The 24,753-nt window shown below is 35.1% G+C and overlaps 1 protein-coding gene and 1 long non-coding RNA gene across 2 annotated transcripts; both read right to left on the bottom strand.

Annotated features, from left to right (window-relative positions):
• Positions 1 to 3,404: 3,404 nt before the first annotated feature.
• On the bottom strand, positions 3,405 to 8,984 carry LOC115950871 (NAC domain-containing protein 40-like). Its single transcript, XM_031068145.1, has 6 exons — positions 8,911 to 8,984; positions 7,750 to 8,218; positions 7,336 to 7,607; positions 5,368 to 5,739; positions 4,459 to 4,764; positions 3,405 to 3,814 (listed from the first exon to the last, which is right to left on the bottom strand). The coding sequence occupies exons 2-6, from the start codon at positions 7,940 to 7,942 to the stop codon at positions 3,560 to 3,562; spliced, it is 1,398 nt and encodes a 465-aa protein (XP_030924005.1). The 5' UTR covers positions 7,943 to 8,218; positions 8,911 to 8,984; the 3' UTR covers positions 3,405 to 3,559.
• An 11,476-nt stretch (positions 8,985 to 20,460) lies between these two features.
• Positions 20,461 to 22,695, bottom strand: LOC115950668. Its single transcript, XR_004083096.1, has 3 exons — positions 21,950 to 22,695; positions 21,058 to 21,849; positions 20,461 to 20,974 (listed from the first exon to the last, which is right to left on the bottom strand). It is a non-coding gene; the product is annotated as an uncharacterized LOC115950668 (long non-coding RNA).
• Between the last annotated feature and the right edge of the window lie 2,058 nt (positions 22,696 to 24,753).

The following is a 24,753-nucleotide window of genomic DNA, read 5'->3' on the forward strand; positions in this document are numbered from 1 at the left end:
TTTTTTTTTTTTCTGTTTTTCCTATCTATATATAAAAAGCGAATGCCCATAGTTATAGTGTCTTTTGGTTTGTTCAATTGATACTGTAGCTATAGTTTTTTTTTTTTTTTTTTTTTTCCAGTCCAGTTTGTGCTTTTTTTTTTCTTTTAAATATTTATATGAGTTGCATATATATTTTCATACTGACATAACAAATTTCACAATATTTTCACAATTATTGAAATGTCAATTTCTTATAGGTTGAAATAAAGTAATAAAATATGAGACTATAACTAACCACGACTGAAAATAAATATTTTGTGAAAATGTTTTAACACTTGTTGTTATCACAATATTTTTCACAATTGTCGAGATCTTAGTTTCTTATAAATCAAATAAAAAAAATGCTAAATCCACAACATTTTCACATTAATTTCACAAAAAATCATAAGTAAGCTATTATTAATAGATAAAAAAGTGATATCAGTCATGGGTCCATTTTAAAATCAACAACAACTTGCCATCTAGAATTTGTTATGAAAATATTATAGAGATAATATTTCTATAAATAAATAATAATATATCAGACCAAAACTTACCACGGTTGAAAATAAATGTATTGTGAAAATATTGTGACATTTTGTTGTTCTCCTAGACTTCTTTTTTGGTTTAGTTAAATTTGGTGAGAAAAAAATTCATTGTTTCATGCACAATTTTCTTCTGTTGGTTTTTTGTTTGTTGTTTCCTTTAATGCATAGTTTAAAGTATTTGTCCCAATTAAAAACCAATAACAATTTACCACCTAAGATTTCTTGTAAAAATATTGTGGATATAGAATTACTCTAAAATAAAATTATAAAAGATTATACCAAGGCCCACCATAGCTAAAATAAAGGTATTGAGAAAATATCAAAACATTTATTATGTTCCTAACTTTTTTTTTTTAGCCAATTTGTTGAGTCAAAATTCATAATTTTACGAACAGTTTTCTTGGGTTGACTTTTTTTTTTTTTTTTAACACATTGGTTAAAGTAAAAAATGCATAGTTTTACTAACAAAAAAGAATTATGGAAAAAAGTATTTTCCCTCTTGATGTTTTAGGTAGTTTCATCCCCCAACTTTAAAGTTGAATAATTTCCTCTTTTATATTTTGTAGACAAGTATTTAGTCCTTGCTGTTACTCTCTTAATTAAACCTTAACAAAATCTTATGATTCCTAGAATATTTCATTGTGCAATATCTAAAATGCATTACGAAATTTTAATATCCCAAAAATTTTCTTCGTGTATTTTGAGTTTTATGTGTTAGTCATACTTAGAAAGTAAAAATGATGATGTATGATATTTTATTTGTTACCTAGAGAATACTAATTTATTAGTGGTTTAAATCTTTTAGATTTATAATTTTATCTAATAGAAACTTCGATGACATACGTCTTTTGTTATTTTGTTATTTTTTTTATTTGTTTTCTTTCTTAAAAAGGTATTTATTAAAAATTAAGTAAGCTAAGTTTCGTAGTTAGGCTCATAAAATAAAATGATAAAGATGAAAGTATGAATAACAAAATATTCATTGCATATGGTTGTAGGTATTTAATTTGATAAAGAGTTTCAATTGTAGCATATATCATAATTTATTACGAAATTTTAAATATTGTGACAATGTTTTATCAAACCTTAGTTGTTTATTGTTGAAAGATTACTGTTGGAAGATGACGACAATTGTTATCATTCTTAGTATAATTTTTTTATGAGTGGATATATACTATCTTGTAAATAGGTTTTACAAAATGAAAAAGTATTTTATATCAAATGATATCACGTCATCCATATCAAAATTCAATAAAAGAGAGACATGTGTATAAAAATAACTACATACTAACACATGTATTTTAATTGTTAGTGGGTTAGTTATTTTTTGCTGACATGTTTCACATTTATTGAATTTTGATACCGCTGACATGATATTATTTGATATCTAAGTGCAATTTGGATAGAGATTATGGTGTGGTTTGGATAGAGATTATAGCGTCTATGTTTTGGGAGGGACGCGTTTCAGCTTTTTTTTTTTTTTTTCCTCTGCACGTGTTTTAGCAGGGGACAAAAGTTACTATTCACGCACTGTTTTGTACTATTCATATATTGTTCACCCACTTTTCAGCTACTTTTTCATTAAAAATGAGTCCCACGATACTATTCACACATTTAAAAATTATTTTACTACAATATTTTCAGTTTTCAGTTTTTAGCAAAAATAAGTTGTATCCAAACGGACCTTCAAATACCTTCTCCTAAGAAATTATCATACTAAATAAATAGCTATATGTTAAATAACTATTCTAAATTTAAATACATGGTTTGATACTACTTCACCAAAAAAAAAAAAAACAAATTCTATCTTAAATTTTCTCACTTGAATGCACTTGCCTTACTCGTACAACCCTTACTACTTTCTAGTCATTTTGTGAACAATACAATTTTCAATGTAGAAAATACGTTATTATGCGTATAGGACGAAATTTGGCCCCTCCATTCTTCTGTTTGATTTGCTCTTTACTGAATCCCCTACCTTGTTTCTCAAAGTTAAAAATTTTCTTTACAGGTAAAGTTTAAAATTAAGACTGCTAGGAGGGGATCTAATTTTTGCAAATACCTAATGACAATCTAATTAATCCAATTTACTAGCAATATAACCACATACTCTACACAGGATGCCAATCATGATTACATTTTTTTTTTTTATTGGTAAGTTACACTTGCACTGGATGAACACAAATAAGGGATGAGGTTGTGTCCGGTAAAACTGTGTCCGGTAAAACTGGTCACTAGACACAAGCCATATCCCAAAAATAAAGGGTCGAAAGTTGCCTGAAATAATATAACAAAATCTTTACAGTTTGAAATTGCCATCAGGTAATAGTAAAACTATTCACAAGTTAATGCAATAAGAGCTTAGCTTTGTAAACTGGAAATTAATAAAAAGAGAAGGAAAAAGTTAAGCTACAAAATTGATTGTAGCCTTAGGTTACAAACTCAATCAATATCTTTTTATTGGAGGTAAATTTTGACAAATCCACCTTTTGATTACATCTTCTTCTTATATCCTCCATGTTTGTAAAATTTCAAGAAAATTAAAGATTCAATAGCTATATCATCAATAAATTTTTAAATTGTAAGTTTTTGTAATTTAAAATTACGCATGAAATATAAGATTATAGATTATATAATAAATAATATTCGATTGACACAAAAATTGACATGTGTATTAAGAGCGTAAAGAACATGTAATTCAACGGTTAGATTTTCAAAATATGCAATAATATTTATTTTATTGAGTGAGTTTGTAGCCTAAGGCTACAATCAATATTGTAGCTAAACTTTGTCCAAAAAAGAATACTTTAGTAGGTTATTTAAAACACAACTCTATAAAACAATAAGGAACTGGACCACATTTTTTGATATCATGAAAGTAACCATTATCAATTTTCAGAAAGAAATACTACCTCAGATTTCAGAAACAATCGAGAAGAAACATTGATAACACAAGCGACACAAATCAATCACATTAATTCATTCAATTTTTATTTTATTTCATCATTATCTTCTTGTCTTTTTCTTTTTCTCTCTTTTTGGTTTGGAAAGGCCATTTGGTAGAAATCTAAGACTTGTTGAGGTTCAGCAGCTTCAGGCTCAAGATCCTCTATGCTAAAAATGTCGTCCAGAGAACCAGTGGAAAAATTACATCCTTGTCTATATGTATTGCCCAGATCTCCCAAGCCTTCATAAATTCCATGTTCATCAGACGACAATTCAGCAAGTCCATTATGACTAACATTCTGCAAAATCATAAGATTCTACATCAGAAAAGATTAAAACTTCAAAAAACACTTGCTAGCAAAGCTATCAGAAAAATATGTTAAATGTAGCCATGCAGGTGATGGAAAAATAAAAACTCACTATGGTTTGGCTGTTTAATTCAAACTACTTTTCTTCCACAAAATGATCATATACTTTCAGCAGGTAGAATATATATTCTCTCAAATTAAAGAATGCTTTGAAATCTAGATTCAAATTTTATAGTGGCAAATAGCACATGAGAATACCAAACAAAACTCCAGCACCAACACGAAACAAGGGCTATGAAGTTAGATAAAAAGGGAAACCGAAGACTGTTAGCCATTTTAATCCCACCGAGGATAGTTGGACTAAATTTAAACAGACTGGAAACAAAAACAAGATATATGGAGTGGGGAAACTATTATATTAGCTTTAATGAATACACATGAGGAGATCATTACTACCAAGAAAGGATGGAGTCTTTATTTATTTATTTTTCAATTCAAGGAATTTTTGCAACATAACTTTTTTATTAAAATGCAAATTCAAAACCTGAATACCAAGATTTGTTTCTTCATAAGCACAAAATGGAAAAGATATGAAACTTCCTGGTCAATAATGGTTGATTATTTCAAAAGCTCACCTTAAACCCAGGCAGCAGATCACACACATCTGACACAGATATTTGCTGAGCAGCATCACAAGAATTCAACGGAGACAGCTCTGAATGAATGTTAGCATTGTATCCGGGATACAGGTCATTGGTTGAAACATGCTGAGATTCACCAGCTTCAGGAGGCAGTGGCTTTCTGAGATCCCCCATGTAAAGACAATTGTCTGGAGAACCAGTGGAGAAATTGAATCCACCTTCACTTAGTCCAGCTGTGTTGACCAGATCTCCCAAGTCTTTGCAAATAGTAGATTCATCAGTTCCATCATGAATGGGATTCTGCAAAATTGTAAACAAATCAACATCAGTAAATATTAGAACTTCAAAGAACATTTGCAAGCAAAAGAGATGGTCCCCCTGATGCAAACAGTAAAGAGTTCAAGGAAAAACAAGATTAAATGACAAAATATTCAAGAATTGTGGTCTAGTTTCAATTTGGGGCATTCTTGACACCTTTCATAGGCTACTTTAATTATTACTGAGTCTTGGTGTTAAGTCTCTTTGGGTAGAAAGTTGCTGGTTCAGTTTTAACAAGAGTGTGGTAATTCCAGTCTTCCATTATATATGTAACTACTGTTTTGCTCAATATTTTCTAACATTACTTTGTAAAAAGGGAAAAGAAAGGAATGAAATAAAATGAAATTTGGATTGCCAAAATTTGGAAATTATAAATAAATGTATTACATTTTGGATCCAGATATCTTGATTTCACCAGTGAATTTTGGAAATGATGGAATATGACAGATACTTAATGTAACTACCACATCAAAAAACATATCAATGTCAAAAGCTTGGAGCAAGTTCATAGTGAACAATGTACATTAGAAAATACTTCATACCAGAACACATTTGTAAGAAAAATGGGCAAAAGTGGTTACACACCTTATTTTTCTTATCTTCATTTAAAACCACTGATGTTGAAAAAGTAACATCCCCATCGTAAACTTGATTAAACTTCTTTGAAACAACATTAATACTGTGAACTGCTGGAAGCATCTCACATTCAGATAGCACAGTTTCAGATAAATATGACTCAGAAGCTGTGCCATCACATTGGGAGGTGCCAGCAGCAAGTGAACTGCTATAGTTATTAGGCAGTACAGAGGCTGGAGTAGGAAAACCAGAAGAGGCAACTTCTACAAAGCCGACTTCATCATTATTCCAGTCTTCTTCCTTAAATGGTGCTCCGTATTGTGCATTATTTTTTGGTCCTAGGCCGTCCTTATGGAAAATCATACAAAGCACATGTCCATTCTGCAAGACAAAAACATCAAGAGAATCAATTTGAATTCAATAACCAGAACACAATCAATCTGTTTTATACATGAAGCACAAACAGAAATAGAACTTGCCCAAAAGTGCTAGGTCATCACAATACAACCAATACATTTTACTCTATCCCATTATATTTGTCCATCTTAGTAACTCAAGCTTTTAAACAGACACAATTTATTTCTTTGTCATCTTTCTTTAGAAGGAAAGGGTAAGAAGGAAATCATTGCTATGTTTCTTGAAGAAAAAAAAAATAAAAACTACCATTATTTTGAAGGAGTGCACAACTTTCTAGTGGCAATTTTGGAAAGTCATTGCTGGAAGTGGGAAAATGGAATCTTTGCAAAATGGAAAAATGGACAAATATGGAATGGACTAACTGCAAAACAAAATTATGACATGTTCAACAGAACATAAAATTCAATCGAAAAGAATATTTTTTAAGTAGAGATTATGGTTGTCATGTTGGAATATTATGTTTCTCAAGAATTTGCAATGTAAATGCCAGGTGAGGTAGGGGAAAGACTATTGTATGTGTAATCAAAGGGGGGATATATTTGGAACATTCAAACAAGTGAGGATAATATTTTATCCAATTAAAAGTATAACTGACACGCTCATCAACTGAAGAAAAAAACTTCAGGCGCTGCAAACACCAAAGTATAGGTCCCTATAATTAATTTTTAAAATTTTCTTCCATAATTCAAACACAAGAAAATGTAACTCATAAAAATTCAAGCAGATGATTCAACAGACAAGTAAACCCTCTTAACATTCTCTAATCTCTAAAACATACCTAACTACAAAGTACAACAGAAGCTTACAAACAGACAATTTACATATGTAACATTCTCAAAGACAATTTGATTCCCTTGAGAACACTTTTGACAGGGAAAGCGAAAGTCCAGTAAGTATTAAATAAACAATTGGCTTTTGAGGTGGGATGTAAACAACTTTGGATTGTGAAACTAAGTGCTTCTAAAGTGTAACCAGGCCTGGACGTGTCAATCCAGGTAACAAACTTTATATTGTGAGCATAGATGGTAATAAAAATGAGGGAAGTCTGGATCAAAAGGCAAGTAATGCATTAGTCAATCAAAAGAAAATTTAACTCATAAAAATTCAAGCAGATGATTCGATAGACAAGTAAACCCTCTAACATTCTCTAATCTCTAAAACATATCTAACTACAAAGTACAACAGAAGCTTACAAACAGACAATGTAAATATGTAACATTCTCAAAGACTATTTGAGTCCCTTGAAAACACTTACGACAGGGAATAGCGAAAGTCCAGTAGGTGTTAACTAAACAATTGGCTGTTGAGGTGGGATGTAAATAACTTTGGATTGTGAAACTAAGTGCTTCTAAAGTGCAACCAGGCCTGGACGTGTCAATCCAGGTAATAAACTTTAAATTGTGAGCATAGATGGTTATAAAAATGAGGGAAGTCTGGATCAAAAGGCAAGTAATGCATTAGTCAATCAAGGGGCACATGCATTATAATTTCAGAACCTCTAGTGGAGGAGAATGGATACAAGAGTATCATACAACAGAATGACAAATAACCAAGCATTACCTGAGCAACTCCTCTCTCAGCCAGGTACTTATTATCAAGTCTGTACTCATGTATAACCCAATCCGTTCGTTTCCCTGGTGCTTTTCCCATGTGAAAAATCAAAGTTTTTATAGAACCAACCAATTTGTTATCGTAATGAACAAGTCTTTCATTTCCAGTGATTTTCCAGTGCCCAACATCAGTTGCACGATTCATTCTAGCCCCAGCTGAATATTTCTTCTCAATTGGGCAAAGGAAGTACCATTTTAGATCCCCTTTCACAATAGATTTATCTGGCAAAGGAACAAACATACTATAGTAAGAAACAAATATAGAGAGCACAATATGCTAATCAATAAAACAAAACAGTGTAACTAACTGAAAAATAAAAAAATAAAACAAAGAAGCGTTTTATATGAGAACTTTCACAAGTACCTGGAAGGTCCCAAGGGGAAACCTTGTATACATCAACTTCTGCAATGACTTCAACGGGGCACTTTCTCCCCATAACTTTCCTCAATAGAAAGAACATAACTAGCTCAACATCTGTGGGATTAAACCGAACCCCCGGAAAGGGAAACAACTCCTTCCCCATCAAGTGATCCAAGCCAGAGTTCCTCGATTCCATAACTTTGATTCCCAGTATACAATTTCCTTACAAGCAGTGAGGAATATAATGTGTAACCCGCTGTATGTTAATCAACAAATAACAAAACGTCTGCAATAACTCTACCGTGCAATACAATGCAATGAGAATGACAAAAGAGAACAGTCAAGTCCAATGCCAAAACAAAAACTTCCAAGAACACCAGAGCCTTCCTCGGTTCATGAAATTAAAATCACACCAAATGATTGATGACTGCTTCTTGTTGAGATTAAGCGACATCTGGTGCGCAAGATATTCCTGTAATCGACATTATCAGGCACACACAATGATACGAAACACTCACAGCAATAACACAGACTAAATGATAAGAACAGAAATCAACCGATCAAATCTTCATCTCTTAATTTTTCTTTTTTCAAGTAAAGAAAGAAATCCCCTGAATCGATTTTACATTAGAAGGACATAATATTATAGAGAAGCCTAAACAAAACCTAAAACTCAGATTAAGCGAAAATTGAAACAACTAATAGATGTTTGACGAAATCAAAACAGACCCAGATAATTTTTTGATAAAACAATAAAAAAAAATAAATAAAACCCTAATTTTGATCGCATAAACGCGATAAGCGTAAACACAAGAAGGGAGAAAAACCCTAGAATACGAAACAAGATTATAATCAAAAGAGTTAAAAAAAGTGAAATTAAAAACCTAAAAACAAAATCAAATAATAGAAAACATTCAGAGAGAGACCAAGAATAACAAGCAACAAATTTCCATTTTTTATTAAAATAAAAACAAACCCAGATTATAAAACCAAAAAAAAAAAAAAAACCCTAATTTTGACCGCATAAACGCGGTAAGCGTAAACACAAGAAGGGAGAAAAACCCTAGAATATGAAACAAGATTATAATCAAAAGAGTTAAAAAGTGAAATTAAAACCCTAAAAACAAAATCAAATAATAGAAAACATTCAGAGAGAGACCACACCTGAAGCTCAGAGAGAGAGAGAGGGGGAAAGAGACCGAGAGAGAAAGCATGCGAGAGAGAGCGCGAGTGAGGTAATACAGTTTTTTTTTTTTTTTTTTGAGATAACCGGGCAACACAGTTGTTTAAATAGTAGTAGTAAACAGAGTAGAAGAGTCGAGGATTGAGTAAGCGTGTTTAGTTTTTCCTTAAACCTTATTGGTCAGGAAGCTTCACCGGCAATCCGAGGTTTATGATTGGTCTGCTTACCACATTAATGGTCAGGTTGATGACTAGATTCTATCTGCGTTTATGACGTACTAGTACATTTCTTTTTCTTTTTTCTTTTTTCTTTTTCTTTTTAATGAGGGAAACGTACTAATACATTTCAGATATATAAATGGTTCCCGTTTCACTTTACACCAATATTGTTATATGGTAGGTTTTAATTAGTTTAATTAGTAAAATTTTTTGTGATTGAATAAAAGATTTTGAGTTTAATTTCTGTTTGCACTAAAAATTGATTAATATTTTGATCCGATGATAAAGAGCTAACCTAAATCCTTTTCAACGGTGGTTTTAGCCATGTCACACACAAATTAAGTAGAGAAGTGTCATTGTCTCTCAAGATAGAATGGAAAGGTTCTATTGTTGTTATCATACCTCCTAAATTAAAAATTGTACAATAGAGTCGCCACTTATTTAATTGAGAAAATAAAAAGACCAAATTGAAAAGTACATCATTTATTGATGAATTGAAAAGGATATATGTCTTTAATAATAATAATAATAATAAATTACATCATTTTAATCCTAGATACAATTTACAACAAAAGTAATGTGGTGGTAAAAAAACTCTTAGGCCCAACTAGAAGATTGATCTTGAAATTCTAACCGACGCCACAAATTTATAAAACAAAAGGGTAATCCTCAATGGGATGACTGAACAAGTAAAATCAAGAATTTGAACAAACATTGTTGGATTTAAAGACACAATTACACTTTTGCCGAGATTATAGGCAAGCTTTTATAAGAAAAAACACTTTCATATGACTTATACACTTTCTTTCTTAATTTTCCAATTCCATTCTACATGTAGGGAAAGGCCCTATTTATGCTTTTAGTTCACCCTTATCCAAATAGTGGATTATCATGTTGGATCTCAGAAGATGCTTGTCTCATCAAGCATCTCTTCCCTCCTTTTTTTGATGATGAAAGAGGACTTTTGGGATGTAAAGTAATGTTCATGCTGGTCATTCACCATTTATTGCTACTTGTATTAGGTAGGAACACCTAATTAACGCGGATGTGATTATTGCTTCAGTTGCATGCCACCTTTCTTGGATCATTGGCTCGTTTTTCTAGGTAAAACCTTCCTTCTTGATTGCCTTATCGTTCATTAGTCCTCAACTGAGACGTTACCACAACAACCCAAATCTCATTGGCTTTGCTCGGCAAGAGGATCCTAACTTGTTTGGCCTTTTGCCTTTATTTATGTTTTAGGTCTTTTCCTTGTGATTTGGGCTAGGCCTGGCTCGTCGGATCGTCGTTTTAACCTAACTCCTTTGGCCCTTAAAACTTTTTCAGGGGATCACCCTTTAGAAGTAAAAAAAACTTTGATTCCTAGTTACAATCTAAAAGATAAAATAAAAATAATAGAATTAATCTATTAACCCTTGATCTAAGTTCAAATGCTAAGTTACAAGATTGAGAAGATGTTTGATACCCAACATGCCTAGTAAAACCAATCTTCTAAACTGTAGTGGCCAATGATCATATCACATCATTCAAGAGTTTCTATCATCTAAAACATGTGAATACAAAGAGAAAACATCAAAGAGCATGATGAAATCCTATTCTAGGCATGTATATATTAGATATTGAAAGAGATGGTGAATGTGTATGTTTGATGTGTGAAAAAACCCTAATTTAAGAGCATGTGAATATGTTAATTGCAATTGAAAAACCATATTCTAAGAGCATGTGAACATGTTAATTGAAATTGAAAACCCCTAAACATGCAAAAACTAAGAACTAAATCTAAAATGCTAATCAAACAAGAACATGTAAAAAACCTAGAAACTAAACTATTTGAATCTAAATAACTAAGATATAAAAATAAATAGGAGGTTTAGAAACCTTACTTGAATGTACAACATTCCAAAGCACTTCAATTTGAAATTTCTAAAGTTTCAGAGGGGTTTGGTGTCTTTTTGGACTTGAGGTGGAGAAGGATATTTTTATTAGGAATGGGGGAACTAGGGTTATGTCTCTAGGCAATGTGGGACTGGAGAAAAATTATGTTTTTTGAGCAAAAAATGTAGGAATCAAGATCAATTTATGTGGGGAGCAAGATGAACTAAAAAGGGAAGAAAATATGAAGATTATGACCCAAGTGCTGATCGACACTTGGTCCCAGATCCTCTGGATAATTTCCTATTTCATTTCATCTATTTCCATTTTAAATTCAAACCTAATTTCCTCCAAATTTTAACTTTCTTTCATGATTTTCTTGGCCCTCAAGGTGAGCAAATTAATTCAAAAAAAATTAATTAATTAATTACTTGTCTAATTAATCAATTTCTCGCTATTTCATCAAGAATCAATAAATGCTTTGACTTGAATAAATTTGGTGCATGCAATCTCACCATAAATCCTACCCTTAGCCAATAGGATCATTGCACATCATTTAATTTAAATTGGACTAAAAATAGGCCAATCAGAATTAAGAGATCATAGTCACCTATGGTCAAAATTTGGTTCATGCAAGTGCACCTTACCATTAAAACTTGTCTCTTTGATATCTTTTAATATGGTGGTCCAATTAATGCTCATAAATTGTCATTTTGATTGTCATGACCTCAAGATGTATTTCATGAAAATTATTTGGAGATTGAACAAACAAAATTACATTCTTGCTTCGGAGACGTGAGATGATGATTATGTGCCAATGCAATGCAAGTGAGGTTAAATGAGAGTTGCAAAATGAAGTGTCTACAACTTTATATCATTTAAATAATAAAAATAATTATAGAATATATAGTTTCATATACAATCACAATAATTATATGTATTCTACCATGTGCGCATTAATTCTTTGAGAATTTTTTCATTTTACGTTCATCTCATTTTTAAATTAGTGCAATGTGTCACTCTTCCTTGAAAGACAAATAGATTCTATTCATTTAACCATTCACCTTAGCAAAAGTTATAAAGGATTGATTAGGTTTACCTTCCACCTAAGTAAATTTTTAAATGAATGAATATATATATATATATATATATATATATTTTTTTTTTTTTTGTATTCAGCAATAAATAATTTAGCTTTTGGGCAACCTCTTTATATATATATATATATATATATATATAACAAATTAACATAAATAAAAATAATAGTATTATCACCATATATGGTTTGCCAACATGTAAATGGCAAGTTTGTAAATTAATTTGACTTATAAATCTTTAAAATAAAAGGTGTTCAGTATATGTTATTCCGCATTCCCAACTAATAATTTTTGTTCTGCATGTTTTATTCCAAACTACAATATCCTATCCATGTGACATATTCCTTGAGAATGTAATAAAATAAGTTTTATTTCATTCATATTTTGCGTAGATTTTTTTTTTTATATAAATTTTCTTTAAAAAGTATGGCCTGGTGTCTCATATAGAACAACATTAAGGAATGAGCAATTTTTATACAAACGTTTAGAAATAGAGTGTCATTTCATAGGTTTTAATAAGCTTAATTGATAAAGTCTCTTATTGTTGAAGAAGAAATATGGGGTTTGAACTCCGCTTACACCAAAAATTGATTAGTGTCTTGCCTTGATGATTAAGAGCAATGTCGTGGACGCCTAAAAATTTTAAAAATATTTCTAGGTTTGGTCGCACATTGGGTCCTTGGCGACGTGACTCTTGTGTGCTTGTGTTTTTGGGGTGGGGTGTGTGTATGTGAGTCCCTTTTTCTTATTTTTATTTTAGGAGTCACCACCAATTATTGGTTTTGTATTAGGTGTGATTGGTCACCTAAGGGTCTAATTTATTTTAGGTTTCCTAATTAACTAAACCAAATTTTAAGGGTTCATTAATTGAGGCAAACTAAAAAGTCTCAAACCAAATATCATGGACTTGGAAGTTTGGTTACATGTAGGGAAGGTGTTAGGCACCCTGTCGATACCATATTTTATCTAGCCCCGATTCACATGTCAAAACAAAGATTAAAAAAAAAATTTGAAAAAGGTGCAAAATCATGAATTTCAAGACCAAAACAGGTAAAAATAAAGACAACATGATTGAGTGGAAGATAAAAAAATCACAACCTTAGGAAAAGTCATCTTACAACAATTACGACCAAAACCCTAACCGGGTATGGTCAAAAATTTGAATTTTTTTATCCAACCGTTGGATCATGTTGAATTTTAAACCGTCTCGTAGGGCATATTTTTTCCTTCAAAAAGATAGCTTATGGGCCAAAATCGAAGTTAAAACATATAAGATATCACCAAAATATTGAAAACCCTAATAAAATCTTCATTGTTTTTTTAGGAAAACTGGCAGTTTTTTACCTGACTTCTCACAATAAACTTTACCTATTGGGCAAGAACTAGAATGATCAAGCTAGACCATCTTGAAGAATAAGGTCTTAGCTAATTTTCATCAAAAGGGCTTGAAGATATCTGCTTTGGATTGGAAGATATGAATTTTTCAAGAAAAAACGTCCAAAATTTTTCAGCTTTGCATCACATTTCTTCCAAGCGCGATATCTCGACAACCATAACTGCAAATCAAGCTAGGTTAGGACCGTTGGAAACTAGACATCCAGAAATTTCCATGCATATAAAATTTAAAGAAAACAGAGCTTGGAAAGGCCACCAAACAGCTGCGTGAAAATTGGGCTAGAATTTTTTTTTTTTTTTTTTAAGACAAAAAATGGTTGATGAGGTGGCAAAATTGGGAGGCTAGCATTGGTGTATTAGGATACACCAAATTACCAATGCTAGCCACCCCTTGCTATGGGCGGCTAGCACTAGTGTATCCTAATAGACCAATCTTCCTCGTAGCCAACTTTTCATAAGCTCACACACTCACCCAACAAAAAAGTTTCTCCTTACATACCACTCACATTTCCCTTAAGGATCTTGGTAACCACATGCTGCATTGAGTTGGGATTCCCTCTCTCCCTTCATACCATGCCAAATAACTCATTTTTCATCACTATGCAGCCACTAATATTTACTTATTGTTTTACTATATGAGGCTATAATATATTTGAGACTTTTGGAATTTTTTCTTCATATTGATGTAATGATGGTTGAGAGTACTATGGGCCCTATGGAACAAAATTCATAAGAATTTCCTGAAGTTAATACTTTATTAAATTTATTTAATAATTGAATATAAATTACCCTAAGCACTGGAGATAATACCGTACTGCTGGAGGACTGATTTGACCTATAATGCTGTAAGAGGACTAATAATCATGATTTTGAAACTCAGACTGGATCGTACGGTTCAACCAGGAAAACCGTGAACCCCTCAGTTTTGCGGTTTTTTTAGCTTCAAGAACCGCTCTATGGGAAAAAAGCAGGGACCCATGCGAATCATGGTCGAACCGTACGATTTTAAGAACCATGACCGATTTTTGAGGTTCGGATGGTTGCTTTTTGTTTCAGCTTTTCCGGTGAATTTTGGCCAATACATCAGTATGAAGTTATGATCAGATCTAGAAAAAATGAAAAAGAAATGAAAGAACACGAAGAAGAACAAAGATTAGAAGGAGATCCGATAATTTCAGATCTTTAACAAAGGGATTTGTAAGGAAAAAAAAAAAAGAACCAGAGAAGAAGAAGACAAGTTCCTCAAAAAAAAAAAAAAAAAGAAGAAGAAGAAGAGGAAGAAGAACACAACGAAGCAAGGTCTGTGCCTAGTTGAAGCAGCAGCCAGCAGGTTGCCAACATAGTTGCCAATCACGCCTTTGTCTTCTGCTGCTGCTTCTTCTTCTTTCTTCTTTTTTTTCTTCTTCTCTTTATTTTTTCTATTGATGGAGCTCTGTAATTTCCTCTTTTTCGCTGAACTATGTGTTTCTCTTTCTTTCTTTAGACTTTTTTTACTTTTTTACTCCTTTTGAATTCCTAAGTCCCTCACGTGGCTAATATTGGAAATGAAGAAAGGTTTTAATTTTTTAATAAAAGCAAAATTTTTCAGCCATTAGATTTAAATCTTTTTTTCAACTGCCCAACATGATATGACATGCATTCATAAGTGCACTAAATATTTTAAGTATTTTTAAGAGTAATGTAGTATCACAATATTTTATACAATTTTTTGCTATAATTTGACACATGGATATTTATATTTAATTGGATTATTTTAGTTAATTTTTCTATTTTTATATATATTTAAAATAATTATTAAATTAATTATGATATCATCACGATTCGACCTTGTTGATACCCATTTTCGCGACATATTTGGTATAAGCCCGATTCAAGCAAGCCCCGACTTTCTTGTGAGCTCAATTCATGTATTATATTATATTTTATTCTTTTAAGCATGGCCCAAGCCCATGCATCTTATGGGAAAATTGAGGAAGTGTGGTTTGGAGGGTATGGGTCGGTTCCTTTCGGACCTTTTGCATGAGCCCAGCCTATGCGTACTACCAAGTGGGCAAGGGACACTGGTAGCACCTCAGGCTCATGGAAGAGGTCTTGTATCCAAAATTTCCACCCCAAAATAGCTTTTATGCTCTGGGTGACTGTGGCCCAAAGTTTCTGTCCAAACCCTTTTTTTCCTTTAAAAATGGTTGGCTCTCATTGGCCAATTTCAACTGCTAGCTCTCATCTAGTTGAGCCTCCCAATGGTCTGAAACAACTGAAAATGAGGAGCCAATGAGGTTTTAGTCAAGCATTTCCCTTAATGATGATAAAAGTAATCCTTCCTTTTATCCAAACAAAAGCAAACCTGAAAATTACTACTTACTTAACACCTTGGGGTCCAAAGCCTTTTCTATTGACCAAAAACCAGTCACTTAGATCACCCCAAACTCAATATAAATTCCACAATCAGATTCAAAACCAAGGGAGCAACACCCAAGCTTAAGACAAGAGTCTTTCTTCAACTAAAAAACAACCAAGCCACGTTTTACCTAAGGACCTGAAACTTCAGAGCAAAAACTCATTTAGCCAGCCAACAATCTCATAATTCCGAAGTTTGGGGGTGAAAATATGGGTACAGGGGAACCTTCCCTCTCTTCCTCACGACCTCCCTCAATTTCCTTTTCTGTGTGACTGTAGGTCGAAGTTTCAGACCTGTTAAACCACGTTTTCCCTATAGACCTGAAATTTCAGAGCAAAAACCCACTAAGCCAATAGACATTCTCACAATTCTGAACCTTAGGGGTGGAAATATGGGTACAGGGGAACCTTCCCTCTCTTCCTCACGACCTTCCTCAATTTCTTCTTCTGTGTGACTGTGGGTCGAAGTTTCAGACCTGTTATGTTTTTATGCTTTTTTCTGCACTTTCATTATTAGCATTTTGATTTTCTCTTGTCAAAGCACCATTAGACTTTTTTTCATTATACATTTGGAATTTTAGACTTGATTCTCCACAAATAAACACTTCTAAAGAACCCAAGGGGAGATTTGGGCCTTTCTCACGTTTTCGCGCCCTTGTCGCAAAAACTTCCCCGACATTTTGGCGACTCCGCTGGGGAGTCAAGCAGCTGACACAAGAGAAATGGTGCTTCCAAAGGTGTGGAACTAGCGAAGAGATGGTGTTTCTCAAACAACTTGTCGTTCCAAGGGAAGTTGTATGATGCTTTACCACGCAAGAAGAGTATTGTGAAGTTGAGCTTGAAAAAGTTCTATCCTTAGCTCATTGAGCTGCTGGAGATGCTTCAAATCATGTGACGAAATCGCTCCAACCTTCGGAAACCACCCAAGAAGTGAAGGATGAAGGGAGAATCAACTTTCTTATTCATGGAAATTTTTTTTTTTCTCCACTCATCTATATTATTATTTTTAGCTATCATTCTTATAGATGAATCATCATATATCTCTTGCTTTACATGATATTTGTGAAAATTTTTGTTATAGCTTGAAAATGCAAAAAATGGCGAGCCACAAATCCAACCGCGAAGGGAATGACGGTTCCAACCAATAATCAACAATGCAAAGCTCTAAACATCAATTTCAAAACCAAGAAAGCCTCACGCGCTAAGCGTATGGGGGCTACCACGGGTGATTGACTCATTTTGGCGCAACAATAATTGCCACTATATGTGACCCTTTGTAGCTGAATATTTTTGGCGTCACTGCTAAATGAAGTCTTCACCAAATAGCTAAAGGCCATAGCTAAATGGCCCACCGCAAGGCACTAGATATTCCACATACCAAGCCTTGAGGTAGCGACATACCATACATCAAATTGTATTGTTGCTGAGTTAGCGCCGAGCACATGGGGGCTGCCGCGAGTGATTAAATTTTTTTGGCACAACAATAATCGCTGCTGTATGCGACCCTTCGTAGATGAATATTTTTGGCGTCACTGCTAAATGAAGTCTTCACCAAATAGCTAAAGGCCATAGCTAAAGGCCATAGCTAAATGGCCCACTGCAAGGCGCTAGATATTTCACATACCAAGCCTTGAGGTAGCGACATACCATACATCAAGTTGTATTGTTGCTGAGTTAGCACCGAGCACATAGGGGCTGCTGCGAGTGATTAAATTATTTTGGCATAACAATAATCGCTGTTGTATGCGACCCTTCGTAGCTGAATATTTTTGGCGTCACCGCTAAATGAAGTCTTCACCAAATAGCTAAAGGCCATAGCTAAATGGCCCACCGCAAGTCACTAGATATTCGACACACCAAGTCTTCAAGTAGTGATATTTCATAAACCAAGTCTTGAAGTTTTACAAGCGATATGCTATTGTCAAAGCACACTTGAGCTAAGACTTTCAAGCTTTCTCTTTACTAATTCATTTTTTTTTTATACATATCTTTTAAACCATTTTAATCTTTCAAATTTTTAATCAAAATATTTTCTATAAGTCGTTTATGCTACTTCACTTGGCCATGATTATCGCTTACTAATATAAATCACATTTGCACTTAGGGTGAAATGGAAACCTTCTCGGAGCACCCAACAACAAAGAAAATCCAAACTTAATCCCCTTTCACCGAAGCCGTGACACGCTCATGAACGCTACGCTATGACGAGCTCACGCATCCAAAATCATGGTTGATCCGCGCACGCCAAGCCATGGCATGTTCATATATCTCAAGTCATGACAAGCGCATGCATTCTAAAAATCTTTCTTGAATTTGAGATTATACATGAAGAGGGAAGTTCAAACGTTGCCATCATCAAGAAAGTTGTTGTTGTCACTCAATTCTTGCAATTGAAATCTGCGGCCAAGCCAACTAATAAGGAAAGTTCACGCACACCTTTGAAGAATGCTTCACTAGAGCTCACTCTAAACATTGATGTCAAACAACTCAAAAATCACAAGCTAGTTGCTGGAAATCCATTCCAAAGATTTTCGAGTGGAATCTTAGTATTGATGTGAAAGCTCGGCATAAGCGGTATAGAGGCCAACGAGAAAAATTGTTGTGCTAGGAACGCGACAACCATGTACCGACGTCTCTAATGCTTAGCCCATCATTGTCCGAAATTTAGAAGCCAAGAAAGCAAAGTATGGAGCCGTTGTTTGCGGTACCATGTATCTTCGACAAAGAGGCTAACCGAAGCGTGGGAGAAAAACTGTTGTGCTAGGAATGAAACAACCCTATACCAACATCTCGGATGCTTAGCCTATCATTGTCCCAAAATTAGAAGCCAAGTTAGCTGAGTATGGAGACGCTATCTGCAGCACAACAAATCTTCGACAAAGAGGAATTATATTCTGCCCTCTATATAGCAAATGAGGAACCTCATTTTTGGAATTCATCTTGGAGAAATATGGTGAGTACTAAGGGAGGAATGAATTCCACCAACAACTCTTGGTGATGGAATACCATTGGTTTGGCATAACCAAATTCGCTAAAGTCGCCACACCTCCAAGTGCACTCCAAGCTTATACGCATACACCATATAAGCCTTCAAGACGTGAGCGCTCCATAGCCTTTTATACTCGGGGGCTTGAAACTCATCGAACCTATCCATTCACCCTTGAATGAGTACATTCGGGTCTTTGCCGCCACTAAATAGTTCACTAAGTGGGTGAAAGCAATTTAACTCAAGAAAAGCGATGGGAACAGTTGCAGCCAAACTCATCAAGAAGTATATCATTTGTCACTTTGACGTCTCATTCATAAGCGACAACAATACATCTCGCCTATACCAATTTTTGAAGGCAAGCCCTATGAAATACTAGAAAGCTGACGAACTATCATGTTATCCAAGCATGGCGAGATCCTTACATGCGAAGGTGCGATGCCTTCAATAAGGTAGGGAAAGCCAACGTTTTCTTCTAATGAGAAACCTTGCGAAGCGGCAAGAAAACCAACAAATTACTCTTACGGCAAAGCCTCTACATGCGAGGGTAAAAAAAAAATACTCTCAATAAGGTAGGGAAAGCCAAACACATACTCTCTCAATGGTAAGCCCTATCAAATGGCTAGGAAGCCAATGAGATGTTTTATTATGACGATATCCCTACTTGTGAGGGCACAACTAGCCCTCAACTAGGTAGGGAAGCCAACGCATACTCAAAGGAAATCCCTACCGAATGATTAGGAAGCCGGCAAGATGTCATATCATTCATATATGGCAAAACCCCTACTTGCGAGGATGCAATGCCCTCAACAAAGTAAGGAAAGCCAACATTTTCTTAACGGCAAGCTTTACAAAGCGGCAAGGAAACCAACATAATATCTTATAATTCAAGCGCGATAATCCACTACATGTGAGGACATAACCATCCCTTGAAAATATAGGAAAGTCGATGTAACGGATCACTACCTCATTGCCACATGGTAATTTGCTATACGCGAGGATAAAATCCTTCCTCAAGAAATTAGCAAGCCTATGCATTGTATATGAGAACGCGATCACCCTATGAAATGATGACGGACAAATGCACCATGAGCTGCAATGCACAAAAACGTAGCCCATATGTGGGGGCTTCTTGAAACTAACGAAATAGCAACCTAATACATGTCGAGAATAAGTCGACTACCAAGTGGCGAGCCAAGCTTCAATATATATGAGCTGCTGTATGTGAAACCAAACCTGCTCGTCAATAGAGCACTGAAAAATGGTACACAGACAGCGAGACGTGCACTTAGCCAAAGCTCGTTCACAAAGACATGGCAAGCAAGCAACATGTCTCCTAACTTGCCTTTGCAAAGGCAAAGCCATATTCACAAATTATCCAATCAACCACAAGTCATTCTTAAGAGACTAAGTGCATATAATTTATCGAAATTATGCTACTTCATCGCCAGGTGCGCTTGACCATTCCAAGCAAGCTTTTCTCAACATATTCAAATGGTCACAGTCATACAAGAGTTGTTTTCGCAACAAAAACATGCTTATAGCCTATGGAAGAAAGGTAGAAACTCGTTCTCAAGGTACAAAATACAAACTATTCACATCCTTGAGTACAAACTCAAAGTGGCACCAATATAACTAGACAGGAGCCGCTCTATACATAAGTGGGTTGTCCACGAGTGTGAAATACAAGAGAAAATTTTTCCAAGGCAGCATCCCATATTACACACTTCGACTAGTTCGAAATTTCAAAGTTTGGGGCTCAATACAAGACAATCAAATAAAAAAAAAGGGGCAAGAAAGGAGGTAAAGGAAAATTTGAAGTGATGTCATAGTCCCATTCCAACATCACCATCTTCGGGGCGTTGGCTTGCAATCACTCTCTTCTTTACTTTAAAGCCGCAAGAGGGAGACGGACTAAAAGGGTTCAAAGTTACTAACAGCGGCCGTGGTTCCATCTATTGCAGCTCTATGTTGCTGTCCGTAGTAGCTTCAACCTCAGAAAATGATGCATTGGTAATGAGATTGGCCTCGTGGATGAAAGTCCCAACGACAGCACCACAATTCTCTAAGCCAAAGTCATCTTACAAGAAACCATAGTACAGCTCGCTCAATATACTATCATATGCAATCAAGAAAAGAAAATAAAAAAGATATGTTACTTACCAAGTAAGTTCCAAAATTCCCGCTTGATAATGGCGTATTTCCCAAAGTACACTTATTCTATGCAAGATGGCAATGCGGCGTACTCAACAATCCCTATTGGAATGAAAAGGGGTTGGCAGCGAATTTTGACTTGCCACAACAAATTTTAACTTGTTAGAGAAATTTCGACTTCATTTTCAAAACGGAGCTACTGTCTGTGCAAAGTGTCGAGGCTATCGACAATTACATTGAAGGAATAGTGGCTGCGACATGGAATCGCCAACTTCGGCCCCACCAATTAATGCTAATAATCAAGCTATGCGACACATGGCTACTCTTAATGGCATTGTTGGGGGCTAAAAGCTTACTCAACCGCTATGCGCCCCTGCACTAGAAATTCAAGTTTCTTTCCTACACTTTCATTTCAAGCTTGCTGAATTGAGAAGCAACTACCACTCGGTGACTATCACCCTCACTTGCGTTCATCGCAAGAATATGATACAGGGGGTTGCCAACCAATGTAGTGGTTATGTCACACCCCTATACTACATCGCCAAGTGATATCTTCACTCCATTCTACCTATAAAAAAAAAAAAAAAAAGCTTTCCCAAGATAGCTAGTAGTATCGCTCATGGCTACGACTTCATCGAAATTAATCAAGATCAAGCACAACCGCACTACAAACCTTCATGACTTCCGGAATCAATGGAGAGTCGACTTCGATATGAAATTCAACTTTAACTATTGCAAGAACTCAACCTCATGGGTCTTTCTCTGGCGGTGGGTTTGTGAGTTGTCCAAATAAGTTTCATCCTACACAAGCAACGACACAATTTATTCAACACATCACCAAATATATCCAAGTGATGGCAAAAAACAAAAAAAAGAAAAAAAAAAAAAAGTGTTAACTCACCAAGGTGAGCATCACATCCATTTTTATCAAGTTCACGCAAGGAAGGGTCTCGATACTTTATCGCTACATTCAGCGGCTACCTTCGGGCCTTGATCACAACTTGGGGGCTTTTGTGTCCTACCAGCTGTTGTATGGATTATCTATGGATTATCGAAGCACTTGCTTCTAGAGATGGCTCCAACTGAGTCAAGCATCCTCGACACAAGCGCAACAAAGCTCATGAAAGACAAACTCATTATCCACAAACCCCTTGTCAGCTCACTGATATAAGAGAAATGACTACGCACAGGGTGCCGTAAAATAGATGGGCCAGGAAAAATCTATTTTCGACATAGACAGAGTTCCACCAAGCCTTCAAGTGGCACCCATACGACCTACGGATCAGCCATATCACAAATATACAATTCATCATTCTCCTACAACAAAAAATTATGCTCCTTGTCCGCGAAGGATCCTCTCACTTCACCAACAAAGATCGCTTTCGTTTCGGCTATATGGGTGGAGGATTGAAGGTGCTTAATAGATTTTCTTCGCTAGTATCCAAAGGTCGCCAACACACCACGCTGGGAGCAGCAATTTTAGCCTTGTACCTTGCGAATCTGCTCATGGTGATAGCAAAGATAATGGAACCACCACAATTGATATTAGGAATTTTATTCCTAAATATGTTATTCCTACAGAAAGTGGTGCGACACGCTATTAGAAAGGAATAGCTTTCTCAAAAAAAAGAAAAAAAAAAAAAGAAAGGAATAGTGTGTTTGCTGAAGCGAAATTAAAGAAAATGGAAGTGGCGTATTAGCTAACATCTGAAGAGGAAAGTGAAACTTTTTGGCCTAAAGGCAAAGCAATTGGAATGGAGCAAAGCTAATGCTACATGTAGGTCAATGAAGGAAGAAAGTTTGAAAAGTCAAAGGCCACATATACATTACAAAGCAAAGAGGCTTCACGTCAGGTGCCTTAACAAAATAATATAAAGAATTGATGAAATCATCAAAGTAGCATGGAAGCTGCTATGAAGAAATGCTAAAATTACCATGGTGGTCATGGCATTCATTCAAAAAAAAAAAAAAATTTTCTAAAGCTACATGTGGACATAAAAATCAAGGAGCATTACGGGTACAACTCAATTTACTTGGATTTCACAATCCATGAAATTTCGACACATACAAGCTTCTTTGACCCAAGAGTTTTCTACCAGTGGACTTCATGAGCCATGATATATCTACGAACGGGCTTCATCGACTTGTATCTTCTCAACAAAAAATAAAGCATTTGGGTAAACTAATTCCCAAACTCGCAAAATTTTCAAGCAATGGGAAACATCAATCACTCACATGTATGCCGCAAGCGCCACACATGCTCGAGGGGCTAATGTTGATACCCATTTTCGCGACACATTTGGTACAAGCCCGATTCAAGCAAGCCCCGACTTTCTTGTGAGCTCAATTCATGTATTATATTATATTTTATTTTTTGAAGTATGGCCCAAGCCCATGCAACTTATGGGGAAATTGAGGAAGTGTGGTTTGGAGGGTATGGGTCGGTTCCTTTCGGACCTTTTGTATGAGCCCAGTCTATGCGTGCTGGTAAGGGACACTAGTAGCACCTCAGGCTCATGGAGGAGGTCTTGTATCCAAAATTTCCACCCCAAAACAGCTTTTATGCTCTGGGTGACTTTGGCCCAAAGTTTTTGTTCAAACCCTTTTTTTCCTTTAAAAATAGTTGGCTCTCATTGGCCAATTTCAGCTGCTAGCTCTCATCTAGTTGAGCCTCCCAACGGTCTGAAACAACTGAAAATGAGGAGCCAATGAGGGTTTAGTCAAGCATTTCCCTTAATGATGATAAAAGTAATCCTTCCTTTTATCCAAACAAAAGCAAACCTGAAAATTACTACTTGCTTAACACCTTGGGGTCCAAAGCCTTTTCTATTGACCAAAAACCAGTCACTTAGAGCACCCCAAACTCAATATAAATTCCACAATCAGATTCAAAACCAAGGGAGCAACACCCAAGCTTAAGACAAGAGTCTTTCTTCAACTAAAAAACAACCAAGCCACATTCTACCTAAGGACCTGAAACTTCAGAGCAAAAACTCATTTAGCCAGCCAACAATCTCACAATTCCGAAGTTTGGGGGTGAAAATATGGGTACAGGGGAACCTTCCCTCTCTTCCTCACGACCTCCCTCAATTTCCTCTTCTGTGTGACTGTGGGTCGAAATTTCAGACCTGTTAAACCATGTTTTCCCTATAGACCTGAAACTTCAGAGCAAAAACCCACTAAGCCAATAGACATTCTCACAATTTTGAACCTTAGGGGTGGAAATATGGGTACAGGGGAACCTTCTCTCTCTTCCTCACGACCTTCCTCAATTTCTTCTTCTGTGTGACTGTGGGTCGAAATTTCAAACCTGTTATGTTTTTATGCTTTTTTCCGCACTTTCATTATTAGCATTTTGATTTTCTCTTGTCAAAACACCATTAGCCTTTTTTTCATTATACATTTGGAATTTTGGGCTTAATTCTCCACAAATAAAAACTTCTAAAGAACCCAAGAGGAGATTTGGGCCTTTCTCACGTTTTCGCGCCCTTGTTGCAAAAACTTCCCTGACAGACCTCAAAAACCTTGAACCTCTCCCTTTTATGGTTCAATGAACTGTCCGGGTTTCAAAACCATGCTAATAATACAACAAACTAACAATAATAACGTGTTTATTGGGTTTTATTGTTGTCTTCTTGTCAAGGTGCAACCTCTATCTCTTGCTTGGGCGGGCTTACACGATATTGAAAGCCTTTGGGCTTTATT

The sequence above is a fragment of the Quercus lobata genome, chromosome 6, assembly GCF_001633185.2.
Source record: "Quercus lobata isolate SW786 chromosome 6, ValleyOak3.0 Primary Assembly, whole genome shotgun sequence".
In the NCBI taxonomy this organism is placed as follows: domain Eukaryota; kingdom Viridiplantae; phylum Streptophyta; class Magnoliopsida; order Fagales; family Fagaceae; genus Quercus; species Quercus lobata.